Source organism: Taudactylus pleione, unplaced genomic scaffold (assembly GCF_031769625.1).
Source record: "Taudactylus pleione unplaced genomic scaffold, aTauple2 ptg000125l, whole genome shotgun sequence".
NCBI classification, from domain to species: domain Eukaryota; kingdom Metazoa; phylum Chordata; class Amphibia; order Anura; family Myobatrachidae; genus Taudactylus; species Taudactylus pleione.
The window spans coordinates 3566407-3590003 of NW_028284527.1; the positions used below are offsets into that span (position 1 = coordinate 3566407).

At 41.7% G+C, this 23597-nt stretch overlaps 1 protein-coding gene across 2 annotated transcripts in view; it reads right to left on the reverse strand.

Moving 5' to 3' along the window:
* Nucleotides 1-229: 229 nt before the first annotated feature.
* Nucleotides 230-23597, reverse strand: part of AGT (angiotensinogen) — a 44284-nt gene continuing 20916 nt past the window's right edge. For both annotated transcript variants that reach the window (XM_088472494.1, XM_088472495.1), the window contains 4 exons: nucleotides 8298-9094; nucleotides 3039-3306; nucleotides 2816-2960; nucleotides 230-1391 (listed from right to left, as the gene is read on the reverse strand). In XM_088472494.1, coding sequence (XP_088328620.1) covers nucleotides 1200-1391; nucleotides 2816-2960; nucleotides 3039-3306; nucleotides 8298-9078 — 1386 coding nt within the window. In that variant the 5' untranslated portion in view covers nucleotides 9079-9094 and the 3' untranslated portion in view covers nucleotides 230-1199. The remainder of the gene's footprint in view (nucleotides 1392-2815; nucleotides 2961-3038; nucleotides 3307-8297; nucleotides 9095-23597) is intronic.

A 23597-nucleotide genomic window follows, 5' to 3' on the forward strand; every position in this document is an offset into this window, starting at 1 on the left:
TTTGCGCTAAGATTATATGAGGATCATAGCGTGCAACTTCTGTACTTTTACTTGAATAATACTTTGTGCTTTGGAACCACAGGTTCTACGTCTGGAGTGTTTATTTACTGTATGACTGCGTACGCAAATTAGCGTCATCCTTAGAGGTTTATAGGAAGGATATTAGAAGGTATAGGCAGGGGTATTTATAAGGTTCAAAGGCAGTATCGTTAAAAGCTACACAAAACCATGACTGTTTAACAATAATAACTTTATTCACTGAACAAGTAATGGCACAAATAATGTGTTTTATGCTGGAAGTGACCATGCTTCCCCCCTACTAAGGTACTGAAAATATGCATGCTTGTATGGCAAGATTGGACATGTTTTAAACAGGAACATTGATATAAGCATCACTGCTTAATGACACTTGCATGTGGTGCACTTGTTCCCTTGCAATTACTGAGCAGTGAAACGTGCAATTAGATGCATGGAGGTAAATTCAACTAACCCTTCTTTTCTCAAAGTGGGTCAAATCTAACCCACCAAGCCTAATCTAAACATCTCTCCAATGCAGCCCTATCATTGGACTATGGGCCTGACTCAGAGTTGGTAATAGAGTGAGATATCTCTCTCAACTGTGAACCTGGACAAACCATATTGCAATGCAAGGGGTGTCAATACATACATTTGTTTACATGTGGGGCAAATACTGTCTGATAAAAGGTTTGTATACATTGGAAGGTTGCCTAGCACTGGCCATGGCATATTTTAATTATTCTGTAATATGGTTCCTTAAATAGAACTGTTTTATGCAGAGTTCTGAACTCTTTTTGCAGTAGTGTAAAACTAACTCTTCATTACCAGCACCCAAACTTTTAGCTATCATCCAAAACTAAAAAAGAAATAAAGGATAACAGTTGTGTTCAATCACAACTTTGGGTTTGTTTATGTCACTACACTCATCTTTACAATAATAAGTACACTCTGACCTAGAAAATATTGTTAGGTTAGTGAAAAGCTTGGATAAGGGATACTGTATTTATATGTATTAAGTTGTATTTTCTTTTATTTGCTGTCATTTATGATTGTTAGTATAGAAAGCGTCTCAATTTATTACTGTGCATAGAATTGAAAAAAATGTATGCACACATACACTGGTATTGATGTCTGCTATATTTAAACTATGTTTAGAATACATTTGGTAAAACTGATAAAGATTAAATCGCATTCACTGGGTTTACAACTCTTCCTATAAGAAGCACTGCCTTCGCAGTCCCTTCAAACATGGCGGCAATGAAGGGTTTATCATAGGTTACGGTCACTGGTTCTTCTTTGTTCTTCTGGGCATGTTGTGCGTCACTGGGGTCTGCACCGCTATCTATCAGTTCGAAATGAACTGTATTTATAACCTGAAACAACAGCATAACGTACAAGCTAAATGTTATTTGTTAACATATTACAGTCAAAAATGAGTATTTATAAGGATATTCTGTTGAGTATAAAGAGTAGAGTATACAATATAGCGGTTCATGTAATGCAATGTAGCCTATGGAATATTTGTACTTATTTGCTTATTGTATTGTTTAGGTTACGTGCAGCTCACCTTATAGAATTTAACATGGTATAGCCTATTCTTACTTCAGTATATAATTGCATTCTGTTCTCAGCCAAGTCAGATGCAGAGAAGAGTCATTATCATCATTATCCAGGTTTAGCTGACAGCTAATGAGCATAAGGAAAATACTTCTCCCATGGCCTATTTATTGCATAGGTTTTCAGTTTTACAAATTTATGTGCAAATGTCCTTTTAGTTGGTATTTTAGGTTTAGTGGTAATTTTTTTAAACTTCAGCTGCACATTTAAATCAAAGGGAATATGGATCGCGATACTTATATTTCTTGTTAAATGCACTCCTGTAAAACATCTGTGGACCAAGAAGAGAACTCGGAGAATGATGGATGAATGTGAAATATAAAGATATACTTTATGCAATAAAAGTGACAAACCCTATGAATTTTTTTAGGCAGCAGCTTTTGGATTCCATTACCTTTATTCTTTACATAGGTTACAGTTTTCCTAAGTTGGCCCCTGTGTGCAAATGTTTTTCCACGATACTACTGATTTTGGGCTGGAAACCAAGGGGTAGGGTAATAAAAGGAGAGACCAATTCAATTCTGCAATCAAATGATTGTAGTTTTCCTCTTGCTCGACCTTAATTTATTCATACAATTACAGTAGTCCGTATTAGAAAATGGGTTGTGTGCTGATTTTGACACATCCACATATCCCATAAATAAGGTATCTCAATTAGAGAGACCAATCCCGGGTCATTTTTTCAATTTTCGGGATTGAAAAACGCTCAATTCCGGATTTGAGTTAGTCAATGAGGTGGCTGGGCGTGGCTGAAGGGGGGGGTCAGCATGACCTCTGACGTCATGCTGCACACAGCTGGGTAGCACCTGAGCGAGTGCTGCGGGTGCTCGGCGCTGCCCGGCATAAAAAAGCGCATGCAATCACTAGTCCCCAAATCCCGGGATTCAAATCCCGCCAATTTAGGACAAAATCCCGGGATCGGCCTCCCTAGCCTCAACCGCCCTACTTCTAAAGCTTTTAAATTTTCAATCGCCATTTAGGTTTAATTAGATAAAAGAAAAAAGGGCAATTATTTGGAAACTATTGAACTTCTCTAATGTTAAACCAGATCAGAACAAAATGTAACCATTCCAAATGTAGAGAATGACATTATTGTCGGGGTGAAGGCAGAGTGGTTATTGTGAGTGTGGTGAAAGGGTAAAGTACAATAATGGAGAGTATAGGTCAGTTGTGCCATTACCTTTCCCACGTTTATATCCTCATTGCTTATTTTTCTAAAATCTGCCTTTTTTTCAAGGAGATATGAAACCTTCAAACTGGTAAGAAGGTCTTGAATGTTCAAAGAGCTTTCTATTTCCAGCTTTGGTAAAGATAAAGAAATGTATCTGGAAAATATAAATAGAAGTGTTTCAGGGGGATTTAATTTACACCAGAAACCTGTTGTTGTATTAAATCTTACATACTTATTTGTTAAACTGTTCAACCATTCATCATATGTATCCCATGATAGGGATGACTCTATGTTCTCAAGCGTGTTTCCATTGGTTGGCTGGACCAGCAACAAGAAATCATTTTCACTAAGAGAAACCTTTATTATTCTTTGATTTTTGGTGGCGTCATCCCTAAATAGGAACATTCCAGTTACCGAAATCATGGGAACCAAGATTTTCTTGTTTGGCTCAATCCAGAAATGTTGAAGTTCCGGAATTAAAAAAGACTTGCTCACTTTACCTGGAATAAGATATTACTAGTTAGTTTCTAGCAGGAAACATACATTCAGATCTTATAACACTAGACACAAGGCACTAACCATTGTACTGACAGGAATGCAGTTAGTGGAACTCTTTATATCAAATATATTTTTTTACCCTTACGTGATTTTTAAATAATGGCAAAACTGAATTGTGCTGCAATCTTAATTTTTCAATTCTTACATAGTTCTTCCTATTTTTTTAATTCATTTACCCAGTTAAAATAAAAAAAGTCTTGAAAGACATAACAAGTTAAATCTTCATATAAGAAGCATGAAGTAAAATACTTCATGCACCATAAAAGTAAAATTACTTTTTCTCAACACACCATTGGAAAGACAGAGTAAAAGGACGTTTTAACAGTTCCAATTAGGGCCGTTTAAAAAAAAAATGGAGCTTGTGTAAAGCACCCCCCACCCCATTCCTGCTTCTGGTGGTGCCATCTTTCCAGCGGTGTACCGCATACACAGGAAATAGCACCCATTATAGGTATGCCACTGATGCCAAAATATCTACATGTCCATGTAACATACATCATACACACTTCTTACTGCTTCAGTAACTGTCTCATACTTTTAATAGTGTTTACCATCAACTGGCATAACGCAGTAACTGGGGATCCAAGTAAAGAGGCTGGCATGTGTTGTTGCAGGAAATGTATATGAACAGTGTTATCTAGTGAAGCATTATATTAGAATAATGGAGAAAAGAAGAGATGCAATGACTGGAGTGTCCTATAGAGAAGCATAGGTGTGTATAGTTAAGGGAATAGTAGATTATTAAACCTTTAGTAGCTGCTATTTAATTACTGCTAGAATTTCCATGTAGTTAAATGCATCTGTGGTTTATTTGCACAATAAGGTACAATAAAACCACAAGACTCTATCTACATGGAAGATGGCAGAATAATTTGCTTAATTATGCAAATGAGATCAGTAGTGCGAATCAGCCTGCCAGGGTGTGGCTGTACCAGTGTCTAATTTAAACACTGCTTATTTGGATACATTTTCACAGTACCTGATGCAGAAGAGATGGTAGCAGCTACAAATGGCTTGACTTCTTTAACAAATAGAACAATAAAAGCTATCTAGTGCTCCTATAAGTATGCTCTTATAAGGCATCCACCCCTGCCATTATAAACACCTGCTTTTTCTGGAACTCTAGCCTCTTCTGCACTAGGGCACTGGCAACTCAACTTACAGGCTACGGACATTGCAGCTCCTATTGGATCTCCCACTCACACAGATTTTCAGCAGCCATTTTAGAGTGATAAACAAGCCACTTTTACGTTATATGTGTGTACAGAAAATAGAATAGAACTGTGGCGCTGCCTCTTAGTTTCTTCAATCACACGGGAAAATTATACGATTTGGGAAGTGTTGTTCCCTCCTTAAATGTTAAGTCACACTATATTCCTTTTGCAAACAGGTGGCTGCTTGATCCTTAAGAAAACCGATTGGTCGGATTGTGTCTCAGGATAAAAAGAAGGGGACAAGGACCAGCACCTGATAGTGTAGTGATTAATTAAACCACAAAATTTCGTAAGGTGATATATATGCGTACCGTATATATACTTGTATATTAAGCATATCACAACAATCTTTAGATCGCAGTCATAGGGTCCCACACCGAAATAGCCTTCAGCTTTTATCTTTCTTCCCCAATATAACCAGGATATCACCGATCAGACTTTTGCAACCTTTACGGCAACATACTTGCGGCAAGAATGCTTTTGTCACTCTTACAGGGGTATTCAATATGGGAGCGAAAACATCGTTTTTGCGTTAATATCGGAGGTATGACGTCATTATCGCAGGTTTTACTTTTACACCGTATTCAATTTCAAAGACTTATCGCAGTTTTGAAAAGTCTTTGATAAAAACGGGGATAACTTTTCACCATTGAATAGGTGTCGAAAAAAAGTGCAGAATTGGGGTTTAGGGGTGCAGGCTTAAAAAAAATAGCCTGCACCCCTGGGAATAACATTTAAAAAAGAACTGTGTCAAAAAAAAAGTTTTAAAAAAAATAGGGACACCCCAAAAAATTTATTTAAAAATTGGGGTGAAAAAAAAAATTGGGAAAAAATTGTATAACAATAGGGAAATAGGTTCAGGGCTATTCTGCAAGTATGCGGCAGGTGTTTTGAAGAATAGAATTATAGCGGCAGGTGCACAAATGCAGAATTTAAAAAAATTTACTTTAGGGACTTAAAAATATGCTAGTACCCATTTTCATGTACCCCAAATTTGATGGGACCACTTAAAAAAATGAAAAAAATAACCTAAGTGCTCTTCTGCATCACTTCTTCAATGTCGGGAAAAAAACACCTGCTGCGGCTATTTAAATCCCCAACTTTCATTTAAAGGCTAAAACGGGTTTACCCATAGTGTTCCCCCATGTTTTTACAACTTTAGGGGGGTCTTACAATTTTTTAAAGGAAAAATTCGTAACTTTACGCAAATCCAACTTCGGAGTTTCCCGTTTTCGTTAATTTTATATTGAATACGGGGATAAGCGGGAGCGCGCCCGATACTTTAATGCAGGTAAAAACTCCGATATGAAACGTTAACTTCGACAGTGAAGTTAACGTTTCATATTGAATACCCCTCTTAGAGTTCCCAACAAGTTCACATCTGCTATTTCTTTATATGTGCCCAGACTTGTAAACTCCACTTCTCCAAACAACTTAGGATTTACAGTATTTGCGGGTTGTTCACTAAAGGATAAGAACGGTGATGGTGCCCAGGAGCTGGAAAGTTTCCATTGTAACCGCATGAGTGCTTCAAATGAATGTCTGTGGAGTTTGTAAGGAAGCACCTTGAGGACCCTGATAAAGGTTTGTGGGGTTGGGTGAATAATGCTGGCATCTCTACATTTGGAGAAGTGGAGTTTACAAGTCTGGATATGGCCACATACAGGGCCTGATTCAGAGATGTATGGAATAGCACAGCCGCTACATCTTTGTACACAGCAGTTGTGCTAAGATTTGTAAAAGCAGCAGATGGTATCTTAAGTAAAAAAGACGCCCACTGCCGGCTTCTTTGATCCGCCGCTGTGCATGAAGACACAGCCATTGCGTCATTTAGGTGATCATCAGACATCTGAGTAACCTTCAGGTTTCGCAGGATGTCGTCAAAATCACACTGTCAGGGCCAGTGAAACTGTGTCCAAGGATCTGGCTTTGGAGTAAATTTACTAAACAGTGATAAAAAGGGGTTATCATTGTTTAATTCAATTTATAAAAAGAGTTACCGCTGAGAAGTCACAGATTTCTCATGCAGTTCCGTCATTGTTGGGGTTTAACACGTTGTCATAGGAAGTTACAGAGATTGTGTGTTGTGGTCAAGTTACTAAACTACAATAAGCTCACTGCTAAAATCAGCTGCGCCTTTTGTTATGATGTAAGTGCTGGAGAGAGTGTCCTTTTCCACTCTCTGGACATCTTTAAAGCTCTTTTCTGCTTATTGCCTCCCTCCACAGCTATAGCTCAAAGAGCAAAGTAGTCCCCTCTATTTTGGCCAACACCCATACGGGTTTCCTCTCCTGCCTCCCTCCATAGAGCTCTATTTGTAGCTTTCTCCTACCAGGGTGCTCTGTTACTTGCATCTCTCCATCCACAACACTTGCTGTTATCTATTGGCCTCAGGATGTGGCTTCTCTTTTTAACGCCTCCACTACCCTCCCAATAGTCTCCCATCTTCATATTATCTCAATTATCTCATCTTTGTCTTTTTTTCTGCTGGCGCAGCTGCACTCCTGCTTTCTGAGAGGACAATCGCCAAGCATTAATCTGCAAAGTATTAATCTACCGGCATGGGTGTTCATGAAGGTCTTACCACTGATTGGCACAGCATTTCTCAACTTCTATGTATCGCAGCCGGAACTTCTTTTGTACCACTGCAGTAAGCATTGGCACAAAACGTTGGTTACAGCCGCATTAAGGTGATGTAATAAATATACCCCTAATTTTGCATACACACTGGGTGATATTACTGAGCGATTGCACGATTACAACATCATAATCATGCAGTAGCTCAGTAATCGTGCACTATAATGACGGAAACGACCAGCGATGCGCCCTCCCGATGGTCATTTCCGACATTGTCCATCGCCTGAACATGCGGCACAATCTGCCGATAATGACAGATTGGCCATGTTCAGGGATGAGGGAAGGAGCCTACATTGAACGGCTGATAGTTCAGTGTAGACACTACAGGGGATCAGGAACGACTGTACGATTACGATATCGTAATCGTACTGTCTTTCCTGATCACCCAGTGTGTACGCACCTTAAGTGTACAAAGGTAATCTTACATGGGATAAACATTTCAAATGATTAAACATGCTGTGACATCTAACCATGTTCCTGAAGATTATTTTACCCAATATATTAGTAATAACCTACAGTTGTTTTCTTTCTGACATAGGAGCGGTTTCTGAGTTGGGAACCAAGCAAAAAAAAAAGAAGCAAGTTGCAGGTGGGGCAGAGTTAGACTTGGAAGTCTAACAAACAAACAAACATGCAAATTGCAGTGTAAAAATAAATCTGTCCAATATTTGTGGGCTACATGCAAAAGCTGCCGGTATTTACCCTGCATGCAAAAAAACAATAAATGTATTGGCACCCTTTGCACTGCAGCATGGTTTGTTCCAGAGACCATTACTTGCTCTTTTTATTTGTACCCAACTCACAATTATAATATTTAGGATTTTTCACAGCTCATGGTGTCCGAGTCCTGCAGGATATCTATTCACTTATTCCTTATATACAGTATATATGAAGCTACAGCCTTGTTCATTAGTCTTACTAATAATAAAAAGTTGAAAAGTTTTTTATTTTAATGATTGCTTATTCTTTGTTTTGCATTTCTGGACATTTATTAAGCTTGAGGCAAACCATGGCAAGTTTACCTACTGACCATCCTAATAATATAATTTTATGTTTTACAAGTGAGATATATGGTAGCTTACCTTTAAAGTGAATGTGGCTAGTATACATGAAGTTAGAAGTTGCGTCTATAGATGACAAGCCAGATTTAGGTTTCTTTGACAACGATTCTCCCAAAAACTCATTGATTGAATTTAATGCCTTGATGGAATCTGTGAAATCTACAGACCTTACATAAAAATGATCAGCAGATGAGGACAAGTCATAAACAAACTTTTCTGACAAGGAGATACTTGGAGAGACAAATATGCATGTTGTTTTCAGTACATCAATGTTGGCATCTTTAGAGAAGAGGTGGTTCTCAATGCTTCTCAGGTCTGAAGCTACTTTTAGGCCATTCAATTGAGAACTGCAGTTTGTGGTTCCTAAATTATTTTTAAATCCTAACAAAGCCTGTAAATTGGTTGAAGTGTTGCCTGAGGATCCAAGATAAAAAGACACCAATGACCCATACAAATTTGTGTAGGATATAAGGACAGTATCACTCTTATTTATTTCCCTCCATTGTTTAAAAGCTCGAAAGCCCAAATTATTTATTAGTGATGTCAGAATGCTCCCAAAAGTGCCAAGTTGATGTTTTTCCAGATGTGTTTCAACTTTTAAACTTCTATCTTCAGCCTTGCTATTTGATTCAATAGGGGTTAGAATGAAAATTTTTTCAATAGTGTGGTCTAGTAATTGCAATTTTTCACATTCACTTTTATTGAAAGTGTATAGATTGAAGGGATGGACATAGACACGGTTGCATGCTGATAAACCAATGCATGCAGTTAAGAGCAACACCACTTCCTGGAGAAACATCATTGGGGTAAAAATAGATCTGTAAAAATAAAACAGTAGGTAAATATAGGAAAATAGGAAAAATATACAGTAAAAACTTTATTTTTTGAAGACCAGCCAAAGGTTTCTTAACATTGGTTTGCAAATGGATGTGATATAAAATCACAAATACCAAAACATGAGTTCATTTTTATGTCTTGTGTATTTGAGCTTTCTTTCTGAAATCTTTGATCCTTGTAAGGCATTGTCAGGAACCTCAACAAGTATCCTTGACTGCACACTCTGCTTTAGACAGAGTGGCGTAATACGAATACCTTGCTCATCATACTACCACCACCGATGGAAGAAGGCCACCGGCCCTCTATTTAACCAACAATTGCGCAGGCTCGGCAACAGGATTCCCACTCAGCTAATCTGTCGCCCCCTGCTTCTAGCAATTTACACAGTTATAACATAACCTCCATCACAATTGTGCCGACTGAGCAACACAGATGACTAAACAGTTCGCTGGCCCCTTGCTTGACAACTAATACAGTTTATAGCATAGCCGTTAGAGATCTAATAATCTGTTCAAAGACTAGGTTTGGAACCATATATGAAATAAACTACTAAAGAATACTTTATTTACAAAAGGAGTACAATTCTTAAAAATAGAATATTACAAAGAAAGATGGTTACAAAGGCACATACATGTATTGCTATGTAAAATAAAAGGGAAAATCGTACAATTAACGCTCAGCTAATTTGTTTGGAAGTAATGGTAAGAAATGCTGAGATCCCTCAGTTGAACCCAGAACAAAGGACTTTAATACCTTTTATCAGCAGAGCATCACACCTAGGATGAGGTCATCCCAGTCTTGGCTGAATGGTGGATTATTTAATTGGGTCTAGGACCCTCCCAAACCAAATAATCTTTTTAACTTACCCTGTGGTAGCATAACCCTAAAATATGGGGTTGTTCACATTAATTACCCTTATTTTAGCTATCATATGAATGTAAATTTCACGTGTTTGCGATATGGGATTGTTGAGATAACTCATATCTCTGAAACGATACTTCTGAGCAATTTAAAAATTACACCTAAAGCCGGGTATACACTAGACAATGTGTGTACCCAGCAATGCCAGATGTGGCGGACACGGCAGGGGTGCCGGCATCAGTAAGTGCATACACACTTGCAGATGCCGGCAACGGCGGTGGTGCAGGGGGGTGGAGTAGGGCCATGCTGCACTCGGCAGCACGGCATCACTAAGGGTATCCCAAGATTGGACTGCATTTACAGGCGACTGGGGATATCGTTAATGACCCGCGGGAGCGCGCATTGTTCATTGGTAAGTGCATGCACTGGACGATTTGAACGATATATTGTTCAAAGATATCGTTATCGTTCAAAAAAATTGTCTAGTGCGTATGGGGCTTAACCTGTGAATAGGCGTGATACCTCTTTATTGAAAGTGCAGATCGCCGGGGAAAGGGTACTGCCGCCACTTTCCCGGCGATTTCCTCACATGAGCAAAACGCAGCACTGAGAGACACAACGCGGGACCTCGGAGAGGTATGGGCACACATTATAGGTACACCCCAGAGTTAGGCACTAAAGGGGGATGGTTAGGTTTAGTCACTAAGGGGGGAGGGTTAGATTTAGGCACTAACGGGGAGGGTTAGGGTGCAAGAAGGGAGGGTTGGAGGAGAAGGGGGTGGGGGGTTAATATACTTACCCGACCCCTGTTGGAATACCAAGCATCAGGATGCATTTTGACTACCGGTATTTCATACCTAACCCGACCTCACAGTTACAAAACAAGTTACTATGTTTTTATGGCTTTTAATTAACAACCTTGTATCTGATGAAAACTATAATTCGCAATATGTGCCATATCGCTATATTCCTCACAGACATCATAATTAACCTTCCCTTGACCAAGTAAAATTATACCAAGCAACAATAACATATGTTCAGGTGTAAGATGAAATGCAGGATAAGACGGCAAATGTCTAGTACAGAAATTTCACAATAAATGTGTTCATACTGTTTATTGCATTAGTAAAATAACGTTTTGTGAGCAGAATTAGTATAGCAGCTAAATTTAAAAATAGAAATTACAGATGTGTCCACAATAATACACCTATCCTTTTGCATCACCTGGCATGGCATATACGCTCTGCTCCTGTTAATGATTCCTATGCTATAGTACTTTTGCCTAATTTTGCATCTAACGACCGGGTCTGAATGAGACCCTATGAACTCTAAATTTGTTCAAAACCAACTCCATTACTTTTGTTGGGTACGGGATGCCGGCGCTCTGGATCCCTGCAATCAGAATCCCAACATCAGCATTCCTACAAGGTTAGGATACCGACACCTGTCGGCCAGTATCCTAACCCTCTCCCTCTCCATACCCCTAACTCTCCCTGCTGCCAAATCCTAACCATCCCCCTAGTGCCTGACACCAGAACTTACCGCCAGGATGCCGGTGGTCAGGATGCCGACGCCGGCATTCTGACAGGTGTCAGGATTCCGGCGCTGGCAATTTAAGCGCCAGATTTCTGACTGTCGGTATAATGACTGTATCCCCCCCATCCCGACTTTATAGCTTGGTCTCACTGACTCCTCAGTACTGTGATAGTGTGACCTACCCTTGTGAAGTGTCTTTAGCTCCTATGCATTTGTTTGTGAACTTGTCTTCAGCCTGCTATAAACCTCTGCATGTTAACTGGATTTCCTCATCCTCAACCACAGACCTCTGCATGTTAAACAGATTTTATTGTCTACATGTCTCACCCCTCTGCATGTTAAATAAATTGCCTCATCTCTAGCCTGCCACAGTTCTCTGCCTGCTAAATGGATTGCCTTGATGTCAACCTACTGTACTTCAAATCCCTGCATGTGAAACAGACGGCCCTGCCTTTTCCCCACCACTAACCTTTGCTGTTAAAAAGATCCTGTTTCTTACAACACAGCAGAACTTCTCCCTGTAACTGTAAATTAGTGAGCTATTATTTACTTACATTACTTCTATGCCAGCTGTGTTCTGTCCATTAAATACATCTAGAACCTACTATAATATGATTACAGTACTGATACTTAAAGCTTTTGAATATCATTTCTAGGAGTCTGCAGTCTGTGTTAGTCCTGTTTAATAACAGTTAGGCATATATACTAGTGTAAAGACTTGCAGAGATTGGTGTACCTTGACGACGGGCTGCAAACTTTACGGTTTTTAATTAAATTATTAACAAAATCCCCATGCATTTTTTGGCTAGATACACACAGATTTGCAGTGCTAGTGACAACAACTGTCTTTCTGTTTTGTATACATATATGGCATTAATATATTGCCATGCAGCTGGTACAAAGTACAATATGGGTAAAACCAAGCATGATATTTATTATATGTTAGGCTTGCAATCAATTTGAGCTAATAATCCTTTGGCAGACTATTTACCTTGCTCTACTCATTCCCTCTATCTAATGTGAGCAAGTGCTGCTGGTCAGAGCTGTATTTTTCTTATTTTTTAACCCTTTTCAAATTAGAGATCCATTTGACACCTTTGAAAATTAAGCCAAAAAAATAACAACCAGCAATGGGCTAGACTTAGAGACGGACGCAAATAAGCGAATATTTGCCATCGCGCATGCGTATAAGCTGCACTGCGATCATGAACGCACATAGGAATCCACCACAGAGTGAGTGATAGGTTGTCAGCATTTGGGGGTGGTCTGAGAAACACAGGCGTGTCTGTCCATTTAAACCAGGGATGTGCAGTCAGGGGAGGCTAAGCCTCCCCTTTCATACTGCTGAGACTTGAGATAAAAATGATTGCAATAATACAAAGAAGATATTTATAACTTATAAACATCTTTGTTTATTGTAATCATTTTTATAGTTAACACTCACCAGCTTTGTGGAGCTCCCTGGGACTGCAGGGAGACAAGAGATGAGGCAGCAACAGCTCAGCCTCGCTTCTGCTTGTCACGGCTGCCGACACTAGAGACTCCTGGAGGGAGGCAGGCCTACTAGGCACAATAAACTGGGGTGGCCACACTAGGAATGACCTTTCCATGAAACTCCGTAGCACAGGATAAAAGTAAAATAGAATTTATTCACATAAGAATTATAAACAGCAAGGTCTCAATCAAAGTCTCAAACAGCACAGAGGTTCACATATGCAATAATATGTATAGGAGAGAATCCCCAAATTTATATAAGTAGTCTTTAGCATATAAGAACTAACGTGGTAGGGAACCCCGAGTCCAGAATGAGGCTAATACCTCAGGATGACATTAAGGACCTTTTGCCAGGGTAGAACCCTGTAGCAATGGAAATCCGGAGCAGAGCGGGCCCTGCAGAATAATATAGTTCCGGGACAGGACCGAGCCCTGTGGTGCAGTAAGAGATAAAGCAAACTTGAGCCTTGTGGAGTAGTGAAGTCGGAGCAGGGTTAAGCCCTGTAAGACGATGAGATTCCAGGACAGGGTTGAGCCCTGCGGTGTAGCTAGAGTTCAGAGCGGGGTTGAGCCCCGTGATGAGGGGAGAGAATTGTAGCAGGGTTGAGCCCCGTGATGCGGAGAAGATTGTAGCAGGGTTGAGCCCCGTGATGCAGAGAAGATTGTAGCGGGGTTGAGCCCTGTGATGCAGAGAAGATTGTAGCGGGGTTGACCCCCGGGATGCGGAGAAGATTGTAGCAGGGTTGGGCCCTGTAGTGTGGCTAGGGTTCGGAGCGGGGTTGAGCCCCGTGATGCAGAGGTGACACTGTAATGGTGCAGTCGACAACTGTAACAAGGATGAGTTCAATATCCACAGGAACGGAAAGACAACAGGCAAAGTAAATAGTGCAGCAAAATAGTGAAACTGCAGTGATGGAGCAATCAACAATACTTAGTCAATAGGAATGCTGGGCCCTGTACTGCAGCGGGTGACTGACATCAGAAGTTCATCTGGAATACAACAAAGTCCACAGCAATCCACAGGCACAGCGGGGATCTGGCAGTAGTCCAAGAAAAGACCTGAAAGCAATGTTGCACAGACACTGAGACACAGTTAGTAACAGGCTTTATACTAGATTCCTGTGATCCGTCGGAAGTTTCAGAACATGTGCCCGAAATGGAATCAGGTTTCAAATAATGAGCAATCTAGGAATTCCACAATCTGACGACACCGGGGAAACAGATGATCACTTTAACACTCTATCCCCTGAATGAGAGGCATGCCAGTAAGCGGGATAGCTCCTCCAACAACCACAATGGAACTTTGGCAAAAGTAGTCTATCTTTATGTACTGAAATAGTCGCAGTCCTGACAGTACCCCCCCTTTTTGGGTGGTCTCCGAACACCCACCAGGTTTTAAAGGGAATTTAGCATGAACATTACGTATCAACTTAGGAGCATGGAAATTAGAGTCTTAAATCCAAGATCTCTCCTTCGGGCCATAACCCTTCCAATCTACAAGATATTGCAATTGATTTTGATGCTTACATGAATCCAGAATCTTATCGATCTCAAACTCCACACCTCAAGCAGTTGTTATGGGGGGTACTTTAGACAAGCTGTCATGAAATTGATTAAGAATCAGTGGTCTAAGCAAGGAGACATGAAAGGAGTTAGGTACATGCATAGTTGGAGGTAACTGTAACTTACATGCCACTGGGTTGATAATTTTATAATACGAAAGGGACCAATATACCGGGGAGCAAACTTCATGGTAGGTACTTTATGTCGAAGATTTCTAGTAGACAACCAGGCATGATCCCCAACAGAATATTTAGGAACAGCCAAACGTTTTCTATCAGCAAAGGTTTTATAATTGTGAGAGGCTTTCCTAAGACACTTATGTACCTGGGTCCAAATTCCAGAAGAATGTTGGAGGGTAGCTTTAGCTGCTGGGACATCCACATTAGGAATTGACTGAAGCTCAGGAACTCGAGGATGTCGACCAGTATTGGCAAAAAAAGGACTTACACATGTAGCAGACGAATAATGAAAGTTATGAGCAAACTCAGCCCAAGGCAAAAAATCCATCCAGTCATCTTGGGAGGAAGAAATATACATTCTTAAGAAGGTCTCCAACTCCTGGTTCACTCTTTCAGTTTGTCCATTTGACTGAGGATGACATGCAGAAGAAAACTGTAATTTAATTTGCAATGATGAACACAAAGCCCTCCAAAACTGAGCAACAAACTGGACACCCCGATCAGACACTATCTCAGAAGGAAGTCCATGAAGACGAAATATCTCTTTGATAAATATTTGTGCTAATTTGGGGCTGACGGAATTCGAGCCAAAGGCAAAAATGAGCAGTCTTGGTAAAACGATCCACCACTACCCAAATAACTGTACACCCCCTAGACTCAGGAAGATCTGTAATAAAATCCATGGAAAGATGGGTCCATGGTTGGGTGGGAATGGGTAGTGGATGGAGACTGCCGGGAGGACTTATGTTGTACACACTTAGAACAAGAACGTATAAACTCTTGGACATCTTTTTTCATGGAAGACCACCAATAGGAACGTTGCAAAAAAGAATACATTTTACGAACCCCTGGATGTCCAGAGAAATGAGAATTATGAGCCCAGGAAAGAAGTTTACCTCGTAACTCAGGTGCCACAAATATCTTCCCAGGAGGAGGATCAGGAAAGATGGAAATTGAAGAAAAAGCCAGAGGGTTTTTATAGGGTACCTTTGGTCCTCATTTTGTTCTTTCTCTTTCAACATTGAGTGTGAGAGAGCATCTGCCTTTTATTCAAAGAACCTGGACGATACCTGTGGACAAAATCAAAATGAGAAAAGAATAGTGCCCAACGAGCTTGTCGTGGGTTCAGGCAATGGGCAGTTTTCAAATACAAAAAATTTTTATGGTCTGTAAAAATAGTAACAGGATGTTTTGCGCCTTCTAATAAATATCTCCACTCTTCCAAAGCTAACTTAATAGCTGACAGTTCTTGGTCCCCAATGGAGTAATTACTCTCAGCACTAGAAAACTTTCTGTAATAATTGGCAAAGCCTAAAAATCTCTGAATAGATTTTAACGAAGTGGGCAAAACCCAATCTTGAATAGCCTTTAACTTTTCAGGGTCCATCTGAAGCTCAGAACCGGAGATGATATACCCCAAAAAGGGTATAACTGGAACTTCGAAAACAAACTTGGAGATCTTACCATAAAGCTTATTAGCTCGAAGACGACTTAATACCTCTTTAACATGGGTACGATGATCAGAAAGATTCCTGAAAAATCTAAATATCATCAAGATAAACAATAACAAACTGGTAAAGTATATCTCGGAAAATTTCATTCACAAACTCCTGGAACACTGCAGGAGCATTACTTAAACCAAAAGGCATGACAAGGTTCTCATAATGGACATCTCGCGTATTAAACGCGGTTTTCCACTCTTCACCTTCTTTAACTCTGATCAAATTATAAGCTCCTTTTAGATCAAGTTTAGTAAATAGTTGAGAACCCTTAACTCTATCAAACAATTCTGTAATGAGAGGTAAAGGATATTTATTTTTTACCGTAATTTAGACCTCTAAAGTCGATACATGGACGAAGACCACCATCTTTTTTCTCTACAAAAAAGAAGCCCGCTCCAGCGGGAGATGAAGAAGGCCTGATAAACCCCTTTCGTAGGTTATCTCGCACACACTCCAACATGGCTTGAGTCTCAGGAACAGAGAGAGGGTATACTCGACCTTTAGGTGGCATTTTACCAGGGATAAGTTCAATAGGACAATCCCAGGGATGATGCGGTGGGAGTTTGCAAATTCATGATAAGGCTGTGGGAGAGAGGGTGGAACATCTACTTTCACTTCAGCCAATCGTACCACAGGAATCAAAACAATTTAATTTGCTTTTTGGATTCCAAGAAAGAATTTGAGAACAAGTCCAATCAATATGAGGGTTATGAAGAGTTAACCATGGTAAACCAAGAACTATATCATACATAGAAATAGGTAATACCAAAAACTCTAAACTTTCTTCATTCAAAGCTCCTACCCTCATTGTTTTATAGTGCTTTTGTGTGAACTGGCAGTCAGACAGCCTATGCACAAGTTACTCGTATTGTTACTCCCAGGATCCCCTGGACATTTCCACATGTTTTATATTTCCATAGACTTTGTTTGATGTGTAATATATCCATTAGAAATTCTAGTCCCATTTACTGCAGAAAGGGAAAAAGAATGGGTTAATTTGACAACAGGAATTTTCAACTTTTGAACCACAGACAATGAAATAAAATTGCCACCTGCTCTATTTTGGGGGAAACTTTAGAGAGCACCCCTAGTTTGACTTTCCCTCCATCAACTAGGGATGACCGTTTCCCGGCCTTATTGAACATTTAGCCAAAAAATGTTCTGAGCATGCACAATACAAGCACAGATTAGAACGCCTTCTATGTTGCTCTACTTCAGACAATTTGGCTTTATTAATTTGCATAGGCTCATCAGATGTACCATGAACAGAGCGAGACTGGGGAAGAGAATTTTTAGAACACTCAGTGCGATTCCTCTGAACCTCTCATTCACACATACGCAGATCAATTTTAATAGTCAATGAAATTAACTCATCCAAACTCTCAGGAAGATCCCAAGCCACCAACTCATCTTTAAGTCTCTCAGAAACCATACCAATATGCTGCTCTTAATGCCTCATTGTTCCACTTAAGTTCTGCGGCTATAGTTTGAAAACGAACCACATACTGACCAACTGGAGCTGCTCTCTGCTTTACTCGTAAAATATCCACAGATGCAGCCACTGATCTTCCAGGTTTATCAAATATCCTTTAAAAAATAGAAACAAAATCTTGGTAATTAGACATTAAGGCATCATTTCTCTCCCATAAAGGAGAGGCCCACTCAACAGCAGCACCAGACAATAATGACATAACATAAGCCACTTTGACACAAGGGGTGGCAAAACTCTGAGGTAACAATTCAAAATGAATCTCACATTGGTTGAGAAATCCTCTACATGTTTTTGGATTTCCATCATAAGAGGTGGGAGTTGGAAGGCGTAAATGAGAAGCAGAAACCCCAGATGTACTTGTAACAGGAATTTTAAGTTTATCAAGACTTGTGGAAAGATCCTGTAGACACTGTAAAACTTGAACTTGAGAATTTTCATGTGCTTCCAAACGGGCGGTCAAACCCTGAAGCACCTGTACCCCAATAGCCTGTTCCAGATCTGGATTCATTTTTAGGTCTGTGCAAACTGTCATGGCTGCGGACACTTGACTCCTGGAGGGAGGCAGGCCTACTAGGCACAATAAACTGGGGTAGTCTTAGGAATGACCTTTCCATGAAACTCAGTAGCACAGGATAAAAGTAAAATAGAATTTATTCACATAAGAATTATAAACAGCAAGGTCTCAAATAAAGTCTCAAACAGCACAGAGGTTCACATATGAAATAATATGTATAGGAGAGAATCCCCAAATTTATATAAGCAGTCTTTAGCATATAAGAACTAACGTGGTAGGGAACCCCGAGTCCAGAATGAGGCTAACACCTCAGGATGACATTAAGGACCTTTTGCCAGGGTAGAACCCTGTAGTAATGGAAATCCGGAGCAGAGCGGGACCTGCAGAATAATATAGTTCTGGGACAGGACCGAGCCCTGCGGTGCAGTGAGAGATGAAGCAAACTTGAGCCTTGTGGAGTAATGAAGTCGGAGCAGGGTTAAGCCCTGTAAGACGATGAGATTCCAGGACAGGGTTGAGCACTGCGGCATAGCTAGAGGTCGGAGCGGGGTTGACCCCCGTGATGCAGAGAGGATTGTAGCGGGGTTGAGCCCTGTGATGCGGAGAAGATTTTAGCGGGGTTGAGCCCCGTGACGTGGAGAAGTTTGTAGCGGGGTTGAGCCCTGTGGTGCGGAGAAGATTGTAGCGGGATTGAGCCCCATGTTGCAGAGAAGATTGTAGTGGGGGTTGAGCCCCGGGATGCGGAGAAGATTGTAGCGGGTTGAGCCCCGTGATGCGGAGAAGATTGTAGCGAGGTTGAGCCCTGTGATGCGAAGAAGATTGTAGCAGGGTTGAGCCCTGTGATGCGGAGAAGATTGTAGCAGGGTTGGGCCCTGTAGTATGGCTAGGATTCGGAGCTGGGTTGAGCCCCGTGATGCAGAGGTGACACTGTAACGGTGCAGTTGACAACTGTAACAAGGATGAGTTCAATATCCACAGGAACGGAAAGACAACAGGCAAAGTAAATAGTGCAGCAAAATAGTGAAACTGCCATAATGGAGCAATCAGCAATACTTAGGCAATAGGAATGCTGGGCCCTGTAGTGCAGCGGGTGACTGACATCAGAAGTTCATCTGGAATACAACAAAGTCCACAGCAATCCACAGGCACAGTGGGGATCTGGCAGGAGTCCAAGAAAAGACCTGAAAGCAACGTTCCACAGACACTGAGACACAGTTAGTAACAGGCTTTATACTAGAGTTCTGTGATCCATAGGAAGTTTCAGAACAATTGCCCGAAATGGAACCAGGTTTGGCAATGAGCAATCTAGGAATCCCACAACCTGACGACACCTGGGAAACAGATGATCACTTTAACACTCTATCCCCTGAATGAGAAGCATGCCAGCAAGCAGGATAGCTCCTCCAATGACCACAATGGAACTTTGGCAAAGGTAGTCTATCTTTATGTACTGAAATAGTCACAGTCCTGACACTGCATAGTCAGACAATGCTTGCAGATCTGGGGGTGGCCAGTAACTGCACAGAAAGAGACCTAATACAGGCATGCCTCTGAGTATGGGGGGCGTGCCTTGAACACTGATGGACACCTTGGTTGTGTCATGTCACCAGGAAGTGCACTGCAGTGTTTAGAGTAGTGATGGACAGCCAAAGCCCGGCATTGTATAGTTGCCAGGCTTCAGACATCAAATCATGCGACGCGATGGCAACTAGCCATTGCATTGCAACAATTCGATACTATAACCATTGCAATGGTTATAGTACTGCCTGAAAAGGGGACAGGGCCTGTGGGACAGTAGGGCGGGGCCTCACTGCACCCCCGTCTAGGTCACATGTCTCTGAGATGCTGGGCTGCCTCCAAGCTCCCCCTATACAGAGAATAGATGCCATGCTCATATGTCTAATTTCTTTAGCCACTGCCTCCCATTGGGCTTCTGGTATTTTATGGGGCTTTATGATAACCTTAACTCCTGGTTCAGTGATTATGTCATGTTTGATGATTGTTGTTAACCCTGTTATCTCAAAAAATGAATCTTTATTTCTTATGAGAAATTCTTTAGCCTCATGGGGTTGAATAGTTGAGAGGGTTTTGGATATGGTTACCTCGGCAACCAAAGTCACTGAGGTTAATATAGGGACCGGGGTGGCTGAAAGAGCTACTTTAACTTTCAAGGTTTTATAAGATTTACATTGTAGAGCTGTTTGGGCATTGTTTTCCCAGGCTGGTAAACTTTATAATTAACCTCACCCAGACTTCCATAATGTGGCCAGGGACCATGGTACTGATATTCCCGGCTGGAATCACAGTATTCAGATAGAGCTATATGGACCAGGCCAGAAAAAACTCTGTGAAATTCTCTCAGAAGTCTTCTCTATCCCTAGATGTCCTGCAGTTATGTGACCATGAACCAGGTCCAAAAACATTCTTCTATATGCCTTAGGAATGACCAATTGTTCCACAGTTACTTCTCCTTTTTTGGACACTTGGTACAAGTGATTAGCCTGTATGGAGCTGGAACTGGCTGTCACATCTGTGGAAGCACTCTGGCACTGCTGACAGATGCTATACTGTGAGGCCTTGAGAGAGGTGGTGCAGCGATGCCACGAGTAGGCCCAGAGACTTTTGCTGCTGGGCATACTCAATGGCCAGTTCAATTGCTGCACCCTGGTAGCTTCCTGCTGAGCCGCTGTAGCCTGTAACATCGCTTTAACCATGTCTTCCATATTATCTGTGGGTGTAGGGGTGAAGTAGAATCTGGCATTCTTACGTATCTGATGATGCCACCACCATGTATTTCATAGTATAATAGCAAAAACATTGGGTGTCTGTCCCTTTAAATTTTACACATGGATTTTTATGGGTGTAATGTAAGTGCAAATTCTTGCATACAGGTGAAATACAATACACAATAATAATCTAATGCGCTCCCCCTGGTGCTGTACTGGTGTTGTCTACTGTATTTTAAGGAGTATATGACTGATGATTCTCGAGTAATATGTACAACACAGTGGGCGTAATACCATGTGACGTAGTGATGTGTCATACACACTATGGACTAGAGATAGTGAAAGTACACAGCATTTAATGTAGTAAAACAACCACATCAAAATACAATAGGTTATACTGTTTCTAGTCAAAGTCACAATGGGGGTAACTAAAATATGGGTACAGTAATATGGAAGGTGAATCTCATGCACGTGATAAGTAAACTGGTAACGTGGTTATGCCGATATAGTAGAAGAAGTCAACAGGTGGCGTCCCAACCTGAGTTGATCCTTTTCAGTCACTTCTTCAACAAGTGAAGCGATGGGTATAAAGAGGATGATCGCACTGTGTGGGGTAACACAAGTGCGGGGGTACCTGTATGTTGGAGTCTCTGTTTCAGGATGTCTGGAGTTCGCCGGGTTTCTCTCTAGGGACGCAACAAGCGGCACACCTGGTCCTGGTGGTCCGCTTAGAGTCAACCTGGAGTGTAGCTCCGTGGTTGGTACAGCAGGTTTTGCATTTCGGCCTTTTAGGCCTTCGTCTGGGGGTGTGTTAGCATATGTGCTGGTTCCTGCTTGTATTTATACGAACAGGTAACCTTTGATTGGTTCTTGTTGTCATCTATCCAGCAATGTTGTTCCAAATGGTCTTTCAACAATGCATTGGGACCCACACTCAATCTCCTGCATGATACTGAAATTTCCCTGAATTCCGAATCACGTGACCGCTACCTGCCCCTAGAGCGCGCTCTACCCAGAAGAACATAGGAGCCGGACGATCAGTGCTGCAACGCAGAGGAGACTGTTCCACTCAGGACGAGAGAAGGAGAGGAAGGCACAGCAGTAACGCGGCTCACCCCCCACCGGCAACACCGCAAAACCTGCTGAACCAACCACGGAGCTACACTCCAGGTTGACCACCAGGACCAGGTGTGCCGCTTGTTGCGTCCCTAGAGAGAAACCCGGCGAACTCCAGACAGCCTGAAACAGAGACTCCAACATACAGGTACCCCCGCACTTGTGTTACCCCACACAGTGCGATCATCCTCTTTATACCCATCGCTTCACTTGTTGAAGAAGTGACTGAAAAGGATCAACTCAGGTTGGGACGCCACCTGTTGACTTCCTCTACTATATCAGCATAACCACGTTACCAGTTTACTTATCACATGCATGGGATTCACCTTCCATATTACTGTACCCATATTTTAGTTACCCCCATTGTGACTTTGACTAGAAACAGTATAACCTATTGTATTTTGTTGTGGTTGTTTTACTACATTAAATGCTGTGTACTTTCACTATCTCTAGTCCATAGTGTGTATGACACATCACTACGTCACATGGTATTATGCCCACTGTGTTGTACATATTACTCGAGAATCATCAGTCATATACTCCTTAAAATACAGTAGACAACACCAGTACAGCACCAGGGGGAGCGCATTAGATTATTATTGTGTATTGTATTTAACCCCAGAGGGATTGGCACCCTCATATCTAGGTGCCGCATAACCCGTCAGATATAATCCAGTGCGCAGGAATACTGAATCTCTTATTGCATACAGGTGAGCCCAGCTAGTTTGTTGTTCCATGCATTATGAAGCACGCAATGCGAGCCCCGCTATGCTGTGGAGTATGAAATCACAGCATAAAGTACTGAGGGTCTCATTCAGACCCGCTCGCGAGCGCAGGATGCTCGCAAGCGGGTCGATGGTACCCAAATGCGCATGCGCACAATGGAGGCTGCTCCGTCGTGCGCATGCGCGAGACCCGGCGAGCGACGGGGAAGCCATCGCTCGGGGTCTCGCACCAAAGGGGGCGTGCTGTCGATGGTGAGGGACAGCACGCCCCCTTTGGTGGGCATGCCGGGGCGTGGCTGCCCAGACAGAGGCATTCCCATGGGAACGCCTACCGTCTGGGTCCGGCCCTGGAGTGATTTTGGCTCTATCAGAGGCAAAATCACTCCCACTGACATCACTAGTGATGTCAGTGGGGCCGGACCCAGACGGAGGCATCTCCATGGGAACACCTACCGTCTGGGTCCGGTAAAATGCACAGTCAGTTTGTAATCCAGAGACCCCTCTTTCGCTCAGACCCTACTACTAGTTTCTAAGACATGAATTCACTAAAGTTCAGTACAGTGTATGAGCATTGCACACCAATTTTTTGAGCTAATGCACTGTGTGTCACTCCCGACCGGCTTCACTAGGCATGTGTAGTACTATGGGACTCCACACGCCACAGCATAGTGCGACTAGCAGGGCACTTCCTGGCATATGGAGCGCCATACACCACTTTCTTGAGCACACAGCGCATCAGCCTAGTGCTGACGCATTGTGTCTCACTCCCAGCCGGC